Source organism: Etheostoma spectabile, chromosome 6 (genome assembly GCF_008692095.1).
Source record: "Etheostoma spectabile isolate EspeVRDwgs_2016 chromosome 6, UIUC_Espe_1.0, whole genome shotgun sequence".
In the NCBI taxonomy this organism is placed as follows: Eukaryota; Metazoa; Chordata; class Actinopteri; order Perciformes; family Percidae; genus Etheostoma; species Etheostoma spectabile.
The window spans coordinates 20,124,489-20,146,927 of NC_045738.1; the positions used below are offsets into that span (position 1 = coordinate 20,124,489).

At 41.0% G+C, this 22,439-nt stretch overlaps 1 protein-coding gene across 1 annotated transcript in view; it reads right to left on the reverse strand.

Annotated features, from left to right (window-relative positions):
• The window catches only part of atg5 (ATG5 autophagy related 5 homolog (S. cerevisiae)), a 33,189-nt gene extending 10,836 nt beyond the window's left edge, over positions 1-22,353 (reverse strand). The window contains exons 1-7 of the mRNA XM_032519049.1: positions 22,096-22,353; positions 21,503-21,687; positions 19,688-19,815; positions 17,930-18,008; positions 17,203-17,365; positions 13,109-13,203; positions 1,863-1,980 (exon numbers count right to left, since the gene is read on the reverse strand). Coding sequence (XP_032374940.1) covers positions 1,863-1,980; positions 13,109-13,203; positions 17,203-17,365; positions 17,930-18,008; positions 19,688-19,815; positions 21,503-21,610 — 691 coding nt within the window. The 5' untranslated portion in view covers positions 21,611-21,687; positions 22,096-22,353. The remainder of the gene's footprint in view (positions 1-1,862; positions 1,981-13,108; positions 13,204-17,202; positions 17,366-17,929; positions 18,009-19,687; positions 19,816-21,502; positions 21,688-22,095) is intronic.
• Between the last annotated feature and the right edge of the window lie 86 nt (positions 22,354-22,439).

Genomic DNA, 22,439 nt, shown 5'->3' on the forward strand with positions numbered 1-22,439 from the left:
AAAAGTCCTCTGAACTCTTGAACAATACTACCAGCAAACCCCCCCCTCCCTCCCCCCTCCCAAACACCACCGTCCCGCCCAGTCGCTGAACACACGTCCCGGTCTCTCTAAACCAAAACACGCCGCCATAATCTCTGGCTATCATCCGACTCATCTACCAGCCGAGGAAGAGGTGGAAACCAAACAAACGACAAGAGACAAAAGGGCCACTTTCACCTTGATCAGCCAGGCAGTCAGGCAGACTCCACTGGGAGGGAGGAGAGCAGAGAAAAGCAGAGATTTAACGTCAAAGACATGAAAGACGACTACAGCAGACAGGGAAGATGTTGAAGGCTACACCTGAGAGAGAGATATAGAGGATCAAAGAGGAAAATAAGAGTCTTAGATCAGGTAAACTATAGGGGGAAAAAGAAACAGGAAAAGAGGAAGAGACAGAAAGAGGATATCTGTGTCTACACCTAATGACTCTGAGGGCTTTATCTCGCACCCGACGCAAGTGTCTTTGCTATTTTAAGACCGACGCAGTTGTTCATTTCTGCTAAGTCCGAAAAAGTATACAACAAAACGTGGCGTATTTTAGTACCTACTGTTTATTATTAGTGTGTGGTATGGAATTGGGACACAGCTAACGCTTGGTAGCTTACCCTGATCAGAATTAATCCAACACTGGAAGCAACACATCACCATATAACAATAATGCCTCCAACAAAAGCATTTAAGAGATTTGTAATATTTCGTGGGACTTTCAATATTTTTGAGATTTAAAAAAAAACCAAACCAATGATTATCTAAAAGCGATGTAAACAGCTAGGATGATGCCGGTGATAAAATGAGAGTGACTGTGAGACGGACTGAGGAGCAGGCGGGGGGGGGGGGGTATTAATGGTTCTGTCTACCCCGTGCAGGTGAGTCTCCTGCGGGTCCTCTGTCCTAACACACTATTGTCTCCTTATCTACTTCCTCTCTCCTCCTCTGCAGACACTGCCTGTTTAGTCTCTCTCTCTCTCTCTCTCTCTCTCTTCTCTCTCTCTCTCTCTCTCTCGATCTCTCTCTCTCTCTCTCTCTCTCTCTCTCTCTCTTCTCTCTCTCTCTCTCTCTCTCTCTCTCTCTCTCTCTCTCTCTCTCTCTCTCTCTCTCTCTCATTCTCATTATCACCACACCTCCGCCACAGCTGCTACTCAACTGTATGCCACGAGTGCACACAGGTCTTGTATGCCAAACCTGCTGGCAAGTATATTTTAAGGTTTGGCCACATGGAGCTGGAGAAATGGAGAAAATCCAATATCATGATATTTTTGACCAAATACCTAAATATTAATATTGCGATGATATTGTAGGGTTGACAATTGAAGCATTCACAAAATATTTTCACAATGACATTTGTGATCAATAATCATCAGTAATGTGGACATAATGACTAAGTGGGTAGAGGAAAATATTAGATCAGCTAGTAGAACTGGTAAGTTCAGAAAATTGCATCATACATACGTATATAAACATTCACTGTAATGCATCATTCTATTTTTGCTCATTATTCGAGAGAAGGGATCTCTGACATGTCTCGTGCGGCTGTGTACGGTAAATAAAAAAATACCCTCAGGGGAGAGGTGCTTCTTTTCTTCTCTCCCTTCTGGAAGATAACAGGGCTTACATTTGACAAGGAAATCTTAAGTAATGTAATAATGTGAAAGAGTAATGTCTAGCATGACTTAGACTTATTTGTTAGTGGGGTTGATATAACCTGTGATCAGAGGGAGATCTTACAAAGGATTATGCTATTCACTATCAAAAAAATAAATGAAGATGTGATACTTTGATCCTCCTTGTCCCTGTGTGTGTGCACACAGTGTATGCAGACCTACCGTCGTTTGGTAAAGCAGCTGGGCACATCTCTTTCAGCAGGTCACCAAGGGTGTGCATGTTGCCTTCGGGTGAAACGGGGCGAAACAGTTTCTGGATGAACGGCCTGTCACTCATCGTCTGAAACAAATCGGAGCAAGCCAAATTAACAAGCAAGGCAACACAAATATAAAAACATAGTGCATCCAGCATGCAGTAAAGCAAGTCCAAAGACACCAAATACTTGATCTATCAGACAGCTACAGCTGATTCAGAACGCTGCTGCTCGGGTCCTCACTAAGACCAAGAGACTGGATCACATCACTCCAGTTCTGAACTCTTTACACTGGCTTCCTGTGTCTCAAAGAATTGATTTCAAAGTACTCTTGCTAGTTTATAAATCCCTTAACGGTTTAGGACCAAAATACATTTCTGATCTGCTACTACACTATGACCCCCCCAGACCTCTCAGGTCATCTGGGACAGGTCTACTTTCTGTCCCCGGAGTCAAAACTAAACAGGGGGAAGCAGCTTTCAGTTTCTATGCTCCTCATATCTGGAATAAACTCCCAGAGAACTGGAGGTCCGCTGCAACTCTCAGTTCTTTTAAATCACGGCCGAAGACCTTTTTTTTGATGTTGCCTTTCTTTAAATGGTTGTTAATTTCTTTCACGTTTAATTTCTTTTACTGCACTGTAACTTTTATTCTTGTGTTTTACCTGTATTTATTTTTTAACTGTTTTTGTGTAAAGCACTTTGAATTGTCCTGTTGCTGAAATGCTGAAGTGCTATACAAATAAAGCTGCCTTGCCTTGCCTTGAGGCTGAATTAAACCGATGTGTGAATCAGAGGATGCTACAAGACTCCGGTATATTCAGAATATCTGGTAAATGGGACACTTGCATGTGAAGTAACATTAAGGGGGAAATTTTAAGGTGATGAATATAGTTGGAAAAATCCACCCCACTATGCACGTAAATGCTGTGAATGAACTGTCTGCTTAGCTGGGAATGTAGTGTTGTGATGAGCCCGACTGCTCAGAATGTGATATTTAGCAATCTGAACTATTTCAACATATGTTACGTGTGACACTGACATGTTTTACTGATCAGAATCCATCTGGAAGTTATTAACTGCTGCTTAATGCATACTCGAGTCAAACCTTTGTTTAAAAGATTATTTAGGACAGAAGCACCACTTTTAACATATACCGTATTCTCATTTTCAGTCAAATGGCTTTTTGAATGGGAGAGTTAGGGTCACTTTTATGCTTGCGTCAAAAAAGCTATTTTTAAAACACTAAGAAGGCTCCAAGTCTCTCCAGGGGCTCTACACATGAACTCGAGCATTAAGAACGTTGTTTGTGTTCAGAGTTTACTAAAAAGAACTCACAACTCACGTTAGCAGTAGTTGTTTACGCTATCCAACATTTTCCCAGTCAGAAAGAGTTGATCTCCTCATATGAGGAAATGTCATGCTTATATGAGGCTCCTTTTTCAACTACAAGGTCAAAATTGTATTTCACTAACGTCAAAACAACAAATTATCCATGCATTTATATGGAACTAAGCTTTCGGAGCTTTCCATCTGTACTCTCCTACCTCGACTATTTTTGACTGGCTCAATAAACAGCAACCGGAAAAACATGAGCTACAGTGAGTTAAAACCTTTTTTAGTAAACTGTGTGAACACGCACAAACAATGTTCTCAATGCTCGACTTCAAAAAAGTGGTGCTTATGTCCTAATTATGCTTTTATAACACAAAAAGACCCTAGGTTGCATTTTGGCGAGAGTTACGCTTAAGGTATGGGAGAAAAAATCAGCTTCTAAACGGACTAAAAACACCTAAACCATAATATACCATAAATTTAATAAACCATAATATGTTACTTTGTCTATTGTAGAGCTGCCCCGTGAAGGATAAAGATTCAAATCATCAGTCAGACAGTTGACTGAGTTTTTTTTTTTTTGCAGTGTACTTTTGGGACATTTCGGTCCCTAGAAGTATCTGCATTATTTAATGCTATCAGCTCTGAAAATCAAAGGCACTCTGTCACAATGACGAATCCCTGACCTGCGACCTCCTGACAATTAGTAACTTATCATGGCAATGATCAAGGAAGCGAAGCGTATCCTACTGCTTACCACAACGCAAATCACTCCGCGTAGGAGCGACCGCTAAATGCCTAAAATGTAAACTGACAAAGTCATGATGGAACAGCTAAACATAAGTGACGTGTGCAGAAAACATCCACATGACTGTTGCAGCTCTGATCTGCAACCCTGTTTCCAAAACATACCATGTGTGAGAGATGCGGGAAACATGGTGGGAAATCACCTCCAGACACCAGACAGAAATCCAGTAAACTATGTCCAGAGCTGGTAATGGACTTTGAAACAAGAGTGTTAAAAGACAGAGGCAGTATGTTTTGTTCGATCCGATTATCTCACATATTATGAATAATAAACTTCAGGTTGGTGGACCATTTGAAATTTAAGTTCAGGCTGTTACAATAGTTAAAATGGAAGAGGAATCTTGAGAACTGTGGTGGCTCTGTAGACAAGCCTGACCAAAGAGATGTCTGCCACACTCTGTCTATCTATGTGAAACTCTTCAAAACCTTTTTTTAATAAAATATAAATAATTGAATTATCATTGGCAGATTTCAGGGGATGTCTAACTGAGAATTACACTTCTGTCAAGATACACAAAAACTAAAGCATGGGTAACTGTAAGTCACAGAGGTTTATGGAGGAGCAGACAAACAATCTCAACAACACATTGTGCGGGTTTGAACACAGGAACTGAACTCACACAACGTTATGCCGACTATTCCATTGACAGACTACCCCCTGCCAGCTTGCAATGCTTTTCCCAGCATACGCCTACAACCACACAGTTTTCCTGTTGTGCACACCTACACCTATGATCCATTGGTAGCAACCAGTTACTTCAGTTTGGGGCTCTGCAGAAAGCTTATGAACAAAACATGCATGTACTGAAGGCGATCCAACTTACACCCTGACTATAACGTGACTGCCCTTAACCTGCCCGTAAGTCCATTAACGCTGAGGCATTTTGAAATACAAGTAAAACGGAGAGCATATTTGATATCATAAATGCTCAACACCTCCTACGGGTAAATACGATAAAGTCTAAGGCGCAGTTGGCAACAGAATATTAGGGTTATTGTTTCCAACTCATGTGACTCAATTTGACGTGCTTTATGTTGCCCTGTTACCTTCTGTTAATCCAGTTCATGAAGCCGATTCTGATACATCAGCAGGTATGTTCTTTGTTGTCAAGGGCCTTGCTATTACTTCAGAGTTAAAAATTCAGTAGTTCTGGTTACCGGGTGACCTTTGTCCTCAGGGCAGGAGACAAGGCGCCCGTCGATGGCACCATCCTGGAGTTGTCAGGCGGTTCTTTATAATGTTTTTTGATAAATCGTTATTCAAGCACTTTAATTCAGTAGATCTATGTGCCATAGCGACTCAGGAGCATGTGCATTATCAACATGACACAAGTCTATTTCACTAATTGTGGATTATTGTTTCTTTGACTGAAGAGGTTTTAATTTGTGGAATCAGCAGGAGTAGTGGGCTGGGACATTTGGTCATTGATATTGTCAATAAGGTTTAGAGTTAGGGTTTGGCCCCAAACCCTTCTCTCATATCATTAGAAACTGAGTACTTTTTTAACTGTTACTTCATCATTAGTTGCAGTCCAAATACCATTGTTTTCCGATATTGATATATATCACAATGTGATAAATAAAGTACATATATAAGAACATCACATATAAACTAATCAAATTGATGTCCAACGCAATGAATGGTGATTCATTGGTGAGGCTTTTACAGTTTTCATTTTGTACGATTTTTTTTCCACTTCAATGTGTTTTTTTGAACAGTTGTTTTTGTTTTGTTACTCTCACAAAGAACGCAAATATTACCCGGCGATAAAGCAGCGTGATTTCTTTTCAAAACAAGGTCGATTTTTCTATGCTTTTGCACCGCGAATAAAGACATCAACCAATCACCTTGTGTTGTTTAACAATGAGGATTATAATAGAATAACACGAAGGGTCCTGTCCAAACCATAAACTGTATAGACGGCAAACTGTATTACTCTTTTCAACCTAGACAAGGACGGCGTTAGCCAGATACAATCATTGCATTACCTGAGACCAGTATTCACAGAAAGAAATTATGAATTTTGTAATTCTTTCAATACAATTTTCCTTGAATCACTGATATAACAGACTTTTCAATATTACAGAAGAGAATTTAATCATATCATTACCATTTGATTGCACTGAAAGTGGGAAAAAAAGTATGAATTTATCGGCCAGCCCTCGTTCGATCAAAGGTCGCAACGTCTTGCTCTATTCACTGAGGAGTATAGAACAAGGGGACAAACGTGGTGCAGGAAGATACCCAACCTGAGGTGTCAAACGGAGAGTCTGACACACAATGAGGCCCTAATCATGGAGCTGTGAAAAGGAAACCGGCGAGGACAGGGATCGAGTAACCGAGCGGTAACTACACACCACGGAGCCAGGCGTGAATCAGCAAGACGAAGGTGGCAGTGGAGGTGCGAAGCCGGTGCTCAGGTTACACAGAAAGATTGAGTCACTGACAGGAAGCACGGCGTTTCGTGCGGGATCCTCGGCCAGAACCAGAGCAGAGAGAGTGCGCTAAGTGACAGCTACTTCATTGCATTTTTAAGTAGCCAGCCATGAATAATTGAGCTGGTCACCACATAAAGAAGGTGCTATTGATCCCTCGAGTAGCGTGATAATGCTTGGACGTAGACACTTTCTTTTCACCTGGTGTGACACCTTAGCTGGCACAGCAGCACATGGTAACACAAAGACAGCGAGGTGTCATTAGGACTGAGGCGAAAAGATATGGCTCGCTCTCGTTGAGTGAAAAGAGCAGCGCAACTTAAGACGTCGCCTAATTGATGGAGGGGTTTCAATCTGCCTAATTGATGGTAAAACAATGGACGGATGCCCAGCACAGTCAATCCCCTCTCTATTTCCTCGAATAGAGAGGGGTGAGAGAAAGCGTTTCCACTGAACTCTGACACCATTCGTAAATTAAAATTCTAACCTCATTTTAAGCAGTCTTCATTTTCTCAGAACTTGAAATGCACACCTGTAGAGGAGGAACTCCATCAAGGGGCACTGAATTGAATTCTAAATGATTCATGGCTCAAGTGTTGCACACTAGGTTGATCTCTTGTACTTCACCATTCATCTCGCTAATCAGAATCTCTCAGCTGCATCAGGTTGGCGGAATGATTTATATTCGTCATCACTTCTGATGCTTTAACTTGCTCTTTTTGGCACCATCCAGTTTATGAGGATGTTTTCATGAAAATACTGCTATTTCCTTACCTATAGTAGTCATGCAGAGAGTTTGGTTTTATCTACCCAGGTTTTCAGATATCCGTGTCTCTGAGATATGTGCCTCCGCATCAACACTCAATACTACTTTCTACCAAAGAAATACTGTAGTTTCTATGAAATCTGTTGACAGCATTGGATATGCATGTGTGCATATGCACCCATGCATATGGTATGGAGAAAAATGTGAAGCAAATTAAATTGTTTGACTGTTTGGTAAAACATTCGACCCGTTAACAGAAGTTCAAATTGATTCAACTGACAAAGAAGCAAGTGAACTTGAACAAAAAAGGATATTTGTAACTTTTTGGATCTTTTCTGTGACATTTTCCTTATTAAGCTGACATGTATAAATGCATAATATCTTAATTACTCAAAATATAAGGTAACTAAAAACGGCAACCATATTTTCTTTAACTTTCAGCAACCAAAAGCTGATGGTTGGATTTGTTGACTACATACCACTAGAAGGAAAAGATAAGAGAAATTGTACCTTGGGTGAACAAAAATGCAACAATCCAAAGATACAGAATTAATTATCACATGATCACGAATGACTGTGCAGATCAGCTAGGTTTCACAACACCACAACATAGAAATCTAAAGCTGGAATCCTTTGAGCGGTTTGGCAGCAGCAGACTTATTACAAAATTTAAATGTTTTTCCATTGCCAGTCATAGTTCTGTCAGACACTATTACTGTAAAGGCCCCAGGGCATTCTTCCCCACTACAACAGGCATATCACCTGTTGTCTTGGGCTTGAACTGTTTCCCATGTTTTGTAATTGTCTGTGTAGTCACCACTTCCCCCTCGTCTCAGTCACCCATTACAAGATACCTTGGAGGTAATAAACCTGAATTCTTTGAAGCAGGCAGCTTCCGCAACACCACAACACCAAGGCGGCTGGAGGTGGACTGCCTGCTATTGCATTGAGGGTTAGCAAGTAAGCACTGAGTCACGGCACGAGAACAGAGAGCTGTACCTGTAGAGCAACAATGTAAGCGGTCTTTAAAAGAAGGATAGTAATTTTCACTTTCCGCGCAGCGAGACGGTCTCTCCCCCCTCTGGCTCTTTGAATCACAGAGTGGCGTCGCTGCTGGAGCAGGAAGATAGGCCGGCAGCCAAACAGGTCTCACCGCCAGACGGAGCCAAGGGCGCGGTGGGCCGATGCGCACAAACACAAAAGCAAAGGGCTCAAATAAAAAAAGAATTGAAATGACAAAGCATATATATATATATATATATATATATATATATAAATAAAAAATATGAAATGGCCAGCACACAGACATAAGCTTGCAAAGAGAGATGAACATGTGCACACACAAACTCACACTACACTAAAACACAGGTGTACATATAAGGAAAAGTTCAATGGCACGGATATATGTATATGTGTGTGTGTGTGTGTGTGTGTGTGTGTGTGTGTGTGTGTGTGTGTGTGTATATATATATATATATATATATATATATATAAAAATAGAGTTGGATATAAATAAGAACATCTAAAATTCATATCAGGCCATAAAAAGATGGTTGAGTTACTTTTAGGTCAGGCCATTGGACGGACACGCACGCACGCACGCACGCACGCACGCACGCACGCACGCACACAAATGTGTCGTCCATGCCCATGAGGTGTCTCCATGAGGAGTCCAGGCCAGACGGAAATGAGCCCTCTGTTATTTGGACCGAGCGTTGTCATTAATTCTGTCTGCATCAAACACAGCACATGTTATTTACACTAAAGACCACAATCTGGCTTTGAAGGACTCTGAGCGTGTGTGTGTGTGTGTGTGTGTGTGTGTGTGTGGGAGGGGGGATCTTTCTTCTCCTGTTAAGTCACCACAGTGACTTTGGAGTGCTAAAGAGCTTTGTTCTTCTCAGCGTTTCTGCACCTTTTTTCATCTCTTCAATCTATTTTCTTCCTTTGTTATGGCGTGTTTCGTCTTGTCACAGCAACTCTGGCTAACAAAACGCTGGAGTTTCACCTTAGCAACGACATAATCTCCAAAAGGTTTCCTACACATTTACATACTGAACTCAGAACTAGTGATCAACCGATTTATCAGCCGGCCGATATATTGGGCTGATATTCGCGTTTTTATGAGTATACACGTATACGTGTATCGGCAGCCCCTCCCCTCTCAAGAATACCTTCAATGATGAGAGATATGTTTTATAAGTTGTTGAATATAAATCTGTGTTAAGGTTTGTCATGTACCAGACATAAGTCCACCTTGTATGCCTTACTTGTGTTTAGAGCCGCTTGCTGACATGTATCATTGTCAAACCAGTTCAATGGTGGTTAGGTTTTTCAGTCAGCGTCAGCAACCACACAGGTGTGTGTGTGTGTGTGTGTGTGTGTGTGTGTGTGTGTGTGTGTGCATCACAGCGATATATGAGAGTGCTCGATTTGTAATTTAAGACCATGCCATGGTTTCAATTTTTCAGCACTTCATTTCATTGGCTACTTTTTGGTTGTAAGTAGTAGGGTTAGGAATCACCACCGAACTTATGCCACGATATGACATTATTGCGATTTTAAACATATTGCAATATTTGCGATATATTGCAATTTATAACCTTTTTTTACAACTTCTAATTTTTCCCAATTTCAAATGACGTCCCCAAAAGGAAACTTTGTCAACATCTGTTTTATCTGAAAAGATACATTTCTGTTTGTTGACCTCACTTCAATTTTATTTCTGTAAAATGGGATTGTCAATCAGACAAACTGACCAACACATATATAATAAAGGATCGATACTTGCCGCCTGTGTATCATTACAGTACTGCCATTCAAAATATTGCAACACTATACGGTATAGATTTCCCCACCCCCACCCCAAGTAAACAGTTGGTTACTTGTAAAATTAAGTATATTACAGTGCAGACTTTATTATGCTGCTTGCTTGTTGCAACTGTGTGCAATAGTGTAATTATTTCATTTATGCTTAAATAATTATTTTTAGAATTTATTTTCAGAATTGTAATTATGCTTTTCAACATTTTCAGCACATAACTCTTTTTTTACTTGTTTATTTGTTAATTTTTTGTTTTAAGTTCAATTAATGTTCCATTTTTAAAATGAGACTTGTGACATTTGTTATTATTGTGTCATATTTATGATGTAAATTGATGGAGCAAAAGCGATATCGGCAACCTGTTTCGGTCATCGGCTAAAGTTGATGGGGGGGAAAAAAAAAAAATATATATGGGTCAATCCCTACTGAGAACTCTTGATTTAATGTGATGTGCAGCCCTAACATATCAGTCCAGATTATTACAAAACTGGGTCTTCATCATTGCTATTGGTAATATTAAGATAGTGCTCACAAAGTTAAATTGGTACATGCAAATCCAAAACTTCTGTGGACACTCATAAGGCATTTTGGGACAGTGAAAGTGGTCGTAAAGTGCCACAAAAACTGCTGTAGAGTATTTTTAAGATCATAATGAACAGATTTAGTTTACACTTCAGGCCTTCTTTGCTTGTAAATATTTCGCAGTGAGTGAGATGAAAACCACACCATCTCTGAAACCAGACTCTTCAGGAATGATGCTTATTTTCTCCAATATGTTTGGAAATCACAGAGTGGGGTTGTAACAGACTTTGATGCTCCAATTGTCACGAAACCAACTGAGCTCATAAATGGTCGTGGAAACTTTCAATTCAGCCACGAAAAACACCCCAAACTGGCACGGTCTGGGTTTCTTCTACCCGCCTGCAGTTACACAGTTCTACAGCTGCAACAAGTGCATGTCTGAGAGGGCGGGTCGTGTTGGTGAGACTGCATGTTTCAGTCTGCCACTTTAAAGAGTTCTGTTTTATAACCAAACACAAGAATGTTTTTGTCTTAGTGTAAAATGGTTTATTTACGCGCTGAAGATGTGAAAGTAAAAACAAAAGCATTTATGAGTTTTTGAAATTGGATCCAAAACACTCAGCGTTGACAGTGATTGACAGCTGTACTCCCGCCCCCATTGTTGCACAAAAGTTAACTGCAGCCATATGTGGAGCCAAGCCGGTCTCATTAAAAAACGTTCACGCTCAATGATAAATCATCACAGTGGGAAATTACCAGCAGTCACAGCAGATAGGACAGAAAAATAGGAATGTTGCAACTAACCATTACACTGAAGTCCTGTTCTGTTCCTAACATCTACAAATCTCTTTCTATTTCACAAGGTGACACTCCTATCATTTAAAGCCAGATCTATTTTCTACTCTGCTTATTTTTCTAAACTTGTCTTGACAGGCCCCTTATGTTTAATTTCTTATCACGACTCAGTGACAGTAAGGAGGCATTTCTGTTTGCTGTGATTTGAGATCAAGGCTAAATGCACGCACATTGAGCCACTAGACGCAAAGCAGACTGTCAACATGTTTTTGTTGCAAAGATCCAGATGTTTTCCAAATCTTCGTTTCCTACACTGGATTGGACGAGACTCTTCAGTGTCCAGTAGGACTAAAATGAATTTAAGTTGCGTTGTATTACACTGTTGCTAGATTATTCCTTCACAATGCCAAAATTTTGTTGGGGAAAAAAAACAACTTTGTCAGCCATTCTGTGCAATTCAAGAACTGTCCTCCGCACCTTACCAGCCTTTCCTAATCTGCATAGAAACCCCCCCCAACACTTGCATCAAAGCGTGGCACCTTTCCCCCTCTGTCTGGCTCGCTGATGTTTCCCAGGCTAGAATCAGTTGCTTATTCATCCCTTCTTCTTTCGTTTTTGTTTTTCAAAAGGGCATTTTCACCTGAGTCAGGATAAAGCCGTGTAGGCGGAAACATCCGACCTGAGGCTGCATGTCTGCCTACGCCTCCTCAGAGTCCTGAGGCTAACCCATCGGCTCCTCATCGTTTCAGTGGAATTACACAAAACAAAGGGAGAGTCACAGTTATCAAATGTACAGGAACGGATGAATAAGCTCCAAAAAGCACCAGGGCAAAGCAGGGTCCAACACATGACTCACAGTTGTTATTCTTGATCTTTGTTTGATTGATTTAGAGACTGATTATTGTATAGGAGGTCACAAAAACAACCAAATGTTTTTACGAGAAGCATTTACAAGTAAATATACATAATGAATGTTTCTCTGAATGTTTTGTATAAAAATTAGGAAGAAATTGAAAGATTTGCATCGAAAAAAAGCAAGTCTGATTAAACTTTCAAGCTTGGTTAATCTATGGCTTTCTTTTCATGTAAAGAACTAGGAATTACTTTTAAATAAAATAGCTGACTAATCTTTCAAAATGGGTGTTAGGTTTGGCAGGCATAAACACAGAGTAGGTTTTTTTTCTGCATGAACTGTGATGTAACATACCGGTAACATGACTCTGCAGTTGCGGAGAAAAACTGACTGAAGTGATGAAATGTTTTACTGATATTTTGTCTGCAGGCGTGTGTGTGTGGGAAAATGTACCTATTGTGGTTCATAAGCTTAACAGGAATGATGACCTGGGTTATTATACACCTGAAGAAGAAGGAAGAAAAAAAAGTGCTTTTCATCACTTTTTTTTACCTTCCAGCTGCCTATTTGAAATAGCCTGTTGTCTGTAGAAAGGGTAGTAACTCACTAGACAAAGTGAGCCAGTGTCTGGATGGAGGTGAAGTCATCTGGCAACATCTACTAGGCTGACTGGCAAACTTCAACTTTACTTTCCAGAGTCCAAAGACTCAAAATTAAGAAAGATATAAAATCGTTGCTTGGTGTGTGTGTGTTGCTTGGTGTGTGTGTGTGTGTGTGTGTGTGTGTGTGTGTGTGTGTGTGTGTGTGTGTGTGTGTGTGTGTGTGTGTGTGTGTGTGTGTGTGTGTGTGTGTGTGTGTGTGTGTGTGTGTGTGTTACCTGGTATATCCTGAAGGGGATGTATCTGAAGCCTCCCTCCTCGCTGGGATATTCCATCAGCTTCCTGTTCATGGCCCAGAACTGGTCAAACTTATCTGTGACAACACAAACACACACAGGTCAGCAGTTGTAAAATGTCCCAATGATTAGACATGTTGATTTGATAGTATATTCAAAATCCTTCTTTTTTGCAGCCTGGAAAATGGCTGCATTTTAACACCGTCATCTGTCAATTGGATTTTCCGTTTATAAGTAATATAAGACAAGACAGACGAAGAATATTTCGCTTATCTTCCACAGAACTTATGTGATACTTTCACTTCAATGCGATTCAATGTCATTGGTACCAATGTAAATGTGTTTATAGCACAGTGTATCAAAAGCAGTGAAGTGCTAAACAATTTGTTGTCTTTGTCGTAATCTGTGCTGCCTACGTGATCCGATATGCGCATGCATATGAATGCATGTTACAAAACATGACGGTTTCCCTACACTATTTGTATCACACATGCGTTATAACACCAGATGCCAGATGGCACAACTGGCGGCATTTACATTTTATGTTATTAGTTCTGCAGTTCACGGCGGGTCTGTTTTATAAAGGTATTTTAATTAAGTACTTATTGTCACTGATCCAAAACCGCATATCGACGTCGGTGTACTACGCCTTGGCGACAGTGTTATTGTTGGGGCATGTAGTGTGGGGATGTTGTGATGTTTTTACATGTAGCTTATGAAATGCATTATGAGGCGTTTACGTGGTTGCCGATCCAAAATAATAAAGGACTTGTTGCATGTTACATGAACATACACCATTTTGTGTTTTACATGTGGAATAAAGTCTTTCTGTCACTGCAAACCTTCAGCTTCCTCCACACTCCCCATTGCTGTAAGGTATTAGGCCGTGGAACAGATCGTGCAGCTGAAATCGTCGTAAAACAGGATTATCAACGATAACGGTGAACAAGACTGTGGGTACGCGATCTGTGCTGCCTGCGCAGATTGCGTACCCACAGTCTTGTTTACCTATTCTTTGATTCTTTGTGTCAGTGTCCTTAACGAGGGCTGTAGTCTGTTTGCTTTTGTCCAAATTAGTTGGTGAGTTAGTGATTTGCCCTCGGTCGGTTTGGTTTGATTTCACACCTGGAAAAATCCAAGCATACCAAAAGCGTCATTACAAATCAGGCAAGAACGTTCACTCCTCTTATTGGTTGACTATTTCTGGGGGCGGGAGCAAGAAAGTAAATACAGGAAGAAGCTCCTGTGTTGTGATCTAGTGATCAAACCAGCTAATTTTAATTAAAAATATCAGACATTGTTTCGCAAGAGATGTTACTACGTCTGCTCTGGTCCCCGAGACTTCGCTCTGCCGGCGTCCGTCTCCAATTTTAGCGGCAGCTGGTTTGACCACGGAGATACGAGTGAAGGATGGAGAGCTTGAGTTTTTTTCTGAAACACTGCAAGCTGCTACAGTTTGCTGCTCTGCTGCATTGCCGGTTGCTAAACGCACTTGACTACAGGAGACATTAGCTCAGATTGCTAAGCTACCTGACAACAGGAGACATTAGCTTAGACTGGCAGAGTTTGTATAGTTGCGGTTCGAGTACGGATCACGTTCTCACCACAAATAAACCGCTGCAGAGTTGGATTGAAAGCGTACCGAGACCACCTCTTCAAGCAGGTCTCGGTACGCTTGTGTGTTCCGCTTTTGGTGCGCAGCAGAGTTCGATCGCCGCGTTCTCACCAGCGTGGCAACAGAACTCTGGTTCAATTCAACCGAACTAAAGGCTGTCGCTGTGAAAACGCCCTAACACAGAAACTTGAACCTTGGTCCTCTGGTTACAGGACGGCCCTTCATCATCAAAAATGATTCCACCCAGCATGTGTTGGTTTCAAAACCTCCGTCTCCCTCGTCTCTCGCTTTCACATTAACCTTCTGAAAGCTTTTCTGTTTTCTCTCTACTGGATGAAAGTACGAGCCATCCCTGTTTCTCTCTCTGTTTCTGGTCTCTTTTGGACGTGAAAGTTTTGGTTTCGAAAGGGTTTCATCTCTCACTTTCAGGTGTAAAAGGTGAGACCACCTCCTTGTGTTTGATTAGTTCCTTGGAATTCTCTGTTTAATGTAATTACAAATAGCTTGACAGTGGGACTCACAACCTGAACTTTCCCAAACAGTTCACAGAATCATCCATTAGTCTCCTAAAGTAACATGTTTTCCTTTCTTGTATTAAGCTGTGCCATTGCTTTCTCAGGGGGAAAGTGGACGAGAGATAAGCAGCTGAAGTTCTGTGCTCTTGTCTGCAAACCTGTTCAACACACTCTCAGTTTTGACAGTTAAGTTTCAGACAATTAGGTTCTAAGCAGCAATTATCTCCTGTTAGTTTCCTGGCCGTTATTTGCATTGCACTGCTTTAAGTTGACCTTCCTGTCAACTTTGTTGTTGTGAAAGATCTTATCTATCTATCTATTTATCTTTACTTTCACAAACAGCAGCTTAACAGAACTAAAGAGATGAGAAATGTGTGTCACAATGTCTGTCTTAATGTGATAACAGCAAATGCACCGTTTTAGGTATTTGAACACACTCTACCACACAAACAAATACAGGGTAATAACAATATGTGTCAATTTGAGGCCTTTATGCATGTAGGAGTGCTGATGACATTATAATAACAGCAGGCCTGTTATGTGGCTTGTTCTTTAAACATTGGATAATTCAGTTTTAAAACAAGTGGTTTTGGTCTTTGTAGTTTCTTATTATTTAAATTTAGTATATTTATAATTAGAACAAAAAGAGTAAATAATAAATCAGTTTGTCCATCGACAGATACTGAATCTGTAACTATTTTGAATGTTGTTTGAGTGATTTAATCAAGCAAAAATGTCAAATATTTGCAGGTTCCAGCTTAAGCTTTTTTTCCATTTAACATCATTTTAAATTGAACACATGTTTTGCTTCATAGTTTGGACCCAAAACAGAAGACATTTGAAGGCGAACTGAACTGACGAGTATTTTTTCACAATTTTTACATTTAATAGACTAAATTACTGATTGGTTATTCGCAAAAGTAACCAACAGATTAATTGATATTGAGAATAAGTTGAGTTGTAAACCTACAGATAACATAATTTAACAGAAACTAGAGTTACTTTGTGCTAATAGTTACACACTCAAAAGAAGGAGAAGCATGACAATTATAGATCAAAACAAGGTGACATATTTATAACGAAGTGACCCAGAGCGCAGCGACTGGTGACCAAAGTGTTTATCATTGTTGTGTTTGATCAATTTGACCTGCAGAGATACCAAGAATCTCACACCACGCATTGAGTTTTTCTTTTCAAAGACAAGCTCAAACCCCAAACTTGGGAATCTACCCCACACACTCCAGAACCTCCCCCCCCCCCCAGCTCCTACTCCCATATCACAAGCTACAAACGCTTCAGCCCCACTGCCCCAGCTTCACCTACACAAAACCACCACAATCACAACTAACAGCCAATAAGAAATCAACCTGTCTGGACAGATGGGTGGAAACGGAAAGGGAAGCTGGTGGGAGTTTTTAGGTGGGAGACGTTTTGGAAGTTGAAGCTTCAAAGACTGCTATCAGAATAAAGGCAGATGTGTGTGTGTGTGTGTGTGTGTGTGTGTGTGTGTGTGTGTGTGTGGTGTGTGTGTGTGTGTGGTGGGTGTGTTGTGTGGGTGTGTGTGTATACAAGGAAACAAGAAAAAGAGGGGAAGTCTATTTGGTTGTATTCTTTGTCTCGCCGAAGCACCACACCTACACATGAATAAATTAATTAAAAAATATTTGTGTGTGCTAGCTAATAACATTAAATGTGATTGCACAAACTGTGTGTGTGTGTGTGTGTGTTGTGTGTGGGTGTGTGTGGTGGGTGTGGTGTGTGTGTGTGTAAATCTGCGTAAAAGTGTGCGAGCTACAGGAGACAACATATGTGCATCTAAGTGTTAATGGTGAATGTGTGTCACTTCCCCGACAGCTGCTTGTGGTCTTTCTTCTGTGAAGTGTGTGGGTGGATGTGTGTGTGTGTGTGTGTGTGTGTGTGTGTGTGTGTGTGTGTGTGTGTGTCACCGTTCTGCAGGCCCATCCACAGCTGTTTGTGGTCTTTCTTCTGCATGTCGTTGACGACTTGGCTCTTGTGCTTGAGAGCGTCGGCCTCCTTGATGCTGGACATGAAGTGAGCCTCGATCACCGAGTTGGAGGGACAATGGAGCAGGTCACGATCTGGAAAATTCTGACACATGCACAAGAGAAACATTTTATTTTAAGCTGCATTCTCTGTTGTTTTTTGGCCACTAGGGGGAAGGAAGAGCTTCACAGCAAGCTGGCTGACAAACACTTGTTTATTCACACATCCACTGTAGCAGACACAGAGCACCATTACCATTTAATGGAGTTGTATTTGTATTCACTTAATAATGTATATGTAATATAATGCCCAATATTCACTCTTTTTCTACTCTGTTTTGGTCTGCACCAACTCTTGAGGGAAATATCTGGCTTTTTAGCCGCCAGGTGTTCCACTTTCTAGTTGCTAACTTTTTATGAGCTGCTAACTGAAGCATTAAGACTGAACCAAAACATTTAATGAGCTACAAATTCAAATCTTAGAGTACATGTGTCATTTGTTTCATTGTTTACATACAAATACTTACTAACGGCACTAAACATCTTCTCTTTTTCTTAAGTTTAGAATACAGTTTAACACAAAATATACAAAATTTACAGACAGAATATAAAGACAGACACAGTATAGTGGATACTGTACATGAACACACACACTCTGGTTGATTTTTACCTTAAAGTGCACAGTGATGCTCCAAGGTAAGACAGTGTTGGACGCATGGAGGTCAAACAGAACTCCAATTGGATAGTGCCTGCAACCAGGAAACACAAACAGGGAATAATGTTACTTTCAGTACAAGATGCCTCGCCTGTTTTGTATCAGCCATTTAGGGACTGACAACAACATATGACATCCATATGAAATGTCTTACTCCTAAACACTGTGTTTAGGAGTGCTTTCAAAACAATATGACCTAAAATTACAACAACAAAAAAAACATTTTGTAGCAACGGTCTTGAAATTATTAAGGGACTTATAATGAGCAGCCAACAAATTTGACGTCAGTTTTTTGTTATCTTTCGATGTTTGTTTCTCTGGATGCTGTGTGTACACTTCAGCGGTCAGTTTACATTTCACTCCAACGTTTCTGTTTGTCACTTCCTGTGTTTCAGTCAACAGGGATTTCATGCGTTTCTTATCACAGCCTCAAATCAGATGAGTGTATTTTCATGGTCAATCACACTCACTTACAATGTTAGTCATTTAGGTCTAGTTCCACTGAAGCCAACAAGCCAATTTATACAAAATCTGTAATTTAAGAAATATCAAACCTAACTAAGGCCCATTATTAGTTACCAGACCTTTAAATAATGTCTTAAAAAAGGTGTTACATTTACAATGAATAATAATATGCAATTACCAATAAGAAAATAAAATCTGCAGAACCTCACATTTGAGTGGATGAAACATCCAATTGAATGACTATCAACACTAACATATATCAACCTCCTCCAAAGTGCACTGATGGTGGTCTGGCTACTCCACATAGCATTCGGGATGGGATGGGATGAAAAAAATGCTCTGGTTTAATGGCATTTCTTTAAACCAATCAGAATCGCCATGGGCAGCGCTAAGCTCCCCAAAGAACCACTGCAAAATAGTTGTGCAAGAGAAAACTCAGATTCGACAGGTAGTCTGGCTAGCTGTCTCTATTTACCCTGCAGAGATCTGAAGACCAGTCACAAATAGTCCTCATAAATACACAGCGTTTAAAATTCCAACACAAAGAAAGAGGAAGGAAACGGAAAATACATGCATCCGGCGAAATTTCCTGCAGCACCGGAGCAATCCCGGAAGTGGAGAGTCAAGGATATACAGTAGACAAGTGGTAAAGTGATGCTACAGTAGACCCGGCTCTTCATCATCTGTGTTGCAATACTGACACCTTGTGGCTAAATGTTGTGCCTGCTGGCTGTACTGCTGATCTCACCAGACAGGCAGAAAAGAAACTAACTTGGTGCCCATGGTTAACACCAGTTGATGAGTTATGATTCTGATTGTGTGTGGCATTTGATGGAGATTGCGGATGTGTACGTGAGGCAATATAACAAGGTACACAAACAAGGTGGAGAGTATGAAATGCCTCATGAAAATGAGTTTGAACGTTTGGGGAAATAGAAACTATATTTATTTTCAAGCTGACGCACAAACACAACACACAGCAATGAGCCAGGTTCCTGCTGATGGTGCTAGTTGTAATATGGTGCACATTTTATAATGCCCAAAAGCATTTTACTGGGAGTACATTTCTACAAGAACAAGACAAATTAAAAATATATGTATATTCATGATAAGAAGAAAATGAGATCTGAGAAATAAAATGACACTTACCTGCTCCTCTTACATGTATTTGGCATTCATACCACCAAACAATACGACCAAGGACACACGGTAACACAAAATCACTTCATCTAACTACAGTTCTCTCACCATTTCAGCGGCGTCCCCTCGTACTCCAACCACATCTCCTCCACGTCATCGGTCCTCACCACTTTGTGGAAGTGTTTCTTCACCTTGTCTGTAACCAGAGTCAAGTAGCTAACCCTGGGTAACAACAGCTAAGAGAGCCAAGAGGAGAGAAAAAGATAAGAATGATCAAGTATTACATAAAAAGAGACTCTTGGCATGCTATCATTAAGTGCTTACATCACTGTGGTAGAGAGCTGCAAGCAGTGGAAGTGGCTGTGTTTAATGTGTTTATACAGTATAAAATGAGAATGATGCTGAGGCAAGACCGTCAACTTGCAACCTCATCCCATTAATGCATGTTACTAACTCAACTTCTTCCCTTTCCCGGAGTCTTGTACTTTCTCGCCCCCCTAGTCTTGTGGTCTCTCGCCCCTCTCCAATCTCCTCCTTTCGCTTCCTGCAGGTGTTTCTGGCTCTGGATCTGTGGAGTCTGGATCTGTGGTTGGAGTCACCTGCTGCCTCCATGTTCCTGCTCGGCACCCTCTGCTACAGTTCTCCATGTCTGTCTCTGTCTCTCTCTCTCTCTCTGTCTCTCTCTCTCTCTCTGTCTGTCTCTGTCCCCTTTTCTCACCCCCAGCCGGGCAAGTCAGATGCCCCCCCCCACCCTGAGCCGTGGTTCTGCTCGAGGTTTCTGCCTCTTAAAAGGAAGTTTTTCCTTGCCTCTGTCGCCTAGTGCTTGTTCTTGGTGGGAATTGTTGGGTTTCTGTAAATAACATCACAGAGTACGGTCTAAACCTGCTCTTTTATGAAAAGTGCAATGAGATAACGGTTTTTGTGATTTGGCGCTATATACAGTAAATGCAATTGAATTGAAATTGAACTTTCTCTTTTGCTGTCTTTAGTTTTTTCAGTCTCTGCATGGGATTTACATAGCTTACAACATGCATCTTACATTTTGAGGTGCACATAATCTACAGTGTGCTTTAAACACCCTGTAAGGCAAAAAAAACAAAACACAGATGATCCCTTTTTCTTGTCTGACCATAGTTTTAGAGGCTACAGCTCTTAAAGTACAACGGAGTACTGTGTGGGTATAGCCTTGAGTGAAGAGCCCCTTTCTCTTCCAGCCAGTCGACCACTATTTAAGATGAGCAGCTACCAGACTGATGAAGACAGTGTGCATTGAGAGCAATGATATGATAAATGAATTGACAATGATCCGGGTATCCCCTTAAATACTGAGGAATTTCTACTCCCACATCACTGAGAGCGCCCTGACAGGGAACATCACTGCCTGGTACAGTAGCAGGAACAGCAAATACGGGGCTGGCCGGCTGTACATACAATAGATTGTGTCCTACCATGTTTAAAGGATTTTTACACCAGGCGTGGCAAGATAAAGGGTAGGAGAATCATTAAAGATCCAAACGACTCAAGTAACAGCCTTTTCTCCATGTTGAAGTTGGGTAGAAGGTAGCACACACACCAGGCCGGAATTGAGGAATTGAAGCTCAGGAGAAGCTTCTAGGCTCAAGCCAGTATCAATTCAAATTGAGTTATTGAATGATAACATTCTTTGTATATTTTCTCAGCAGAAGTGACTTTTCATCTGCTGACAAAAAGTAAAGGACACAGTGTTTTGTGATATGCTCAACATGAAGTCATCTGGTATGTCTATGTAGTCATCCTTATATACTGGTGTGAAATACAGAGCTGTAGGCTCAGATGGGGCTTCCAGTAAAGTATGGAGGTGAGAGTCTTAACATGAGTGGCAGGCAAAAAGTTAGCTCTGGCCTCAGGGCGTGTGGCTATAAGTCAGAGAGCAACTGCACTTACATAGTAGGGCTCGGCCTCTCTCTCAGTAACCTCATCCTGGTTCAGAATGAAGCAGGTGGGGATCCGGCCGAACCACACGTCTCTCAACACGTCCTTGTCATCTGCCATGTTGCTCTAGCTCCCAGTGGGACATAAAGAATAAATTCCCCAAAGACAGACTCCGAATTCCAATGGCAGACCGCTTCCTGCAGTGAACAACAGAGCAGAGCAGACAGGCTAGCATTAATACCTCTGGTAACACAGTCCACAACACCACAATAAAGTACAACTCAAGCTAGTTCCACACTAACTCAGCTTTAGGTAAGCCAAATATGGCTTTATTAATTCGTCAGGGGAGTTATTATCACGTTATAGTCTGGGAGAAGCCAGCGACTCACCTGGTAGACTTCTTAAAAGTGTCAAACTACGCAGGTGTAATGCAGAAACTGACGTTAGCTTGAGGGCTAGGTGAGCTAACTTAGCTTGGGAAAACATAGCCAAGAATGGTTTACAATAAAACAAATGGGCTTGCTTCCTGGTTTTTGTTTTTACTCTCCACAAATAAAAATGCCTCGTGTGCGAGGGAGAGATGCTGATATGAGAGAAACCCTTACTTTTTGTCGATGTTTTGCAGTCGGCTTGAATGGAGGAAGGGCCGTGACTGTGGATGATGTTGTCATCCCCCTTGCTGTCACCGGAAAACAGCTGAAAACCCCGTTCCCCGCAAAACAGCGCCCCCTGGCGGACAGCTGTCTTTACTGCACCAACGACCAACGTTACTAAAGTAGCAGTGTTTCTGAAATTAATGTTTATGCACGAAAAACTTACACGTTTTAACACGACTACAGCTTGTATATTGTCAAATACAACTATTGCATTTGTTAACCTATTCCAACATTTGGGCAATATTGCACTTTATGGTGAAATATGAGTAAGTTAAGACAATGTTGGTAACACA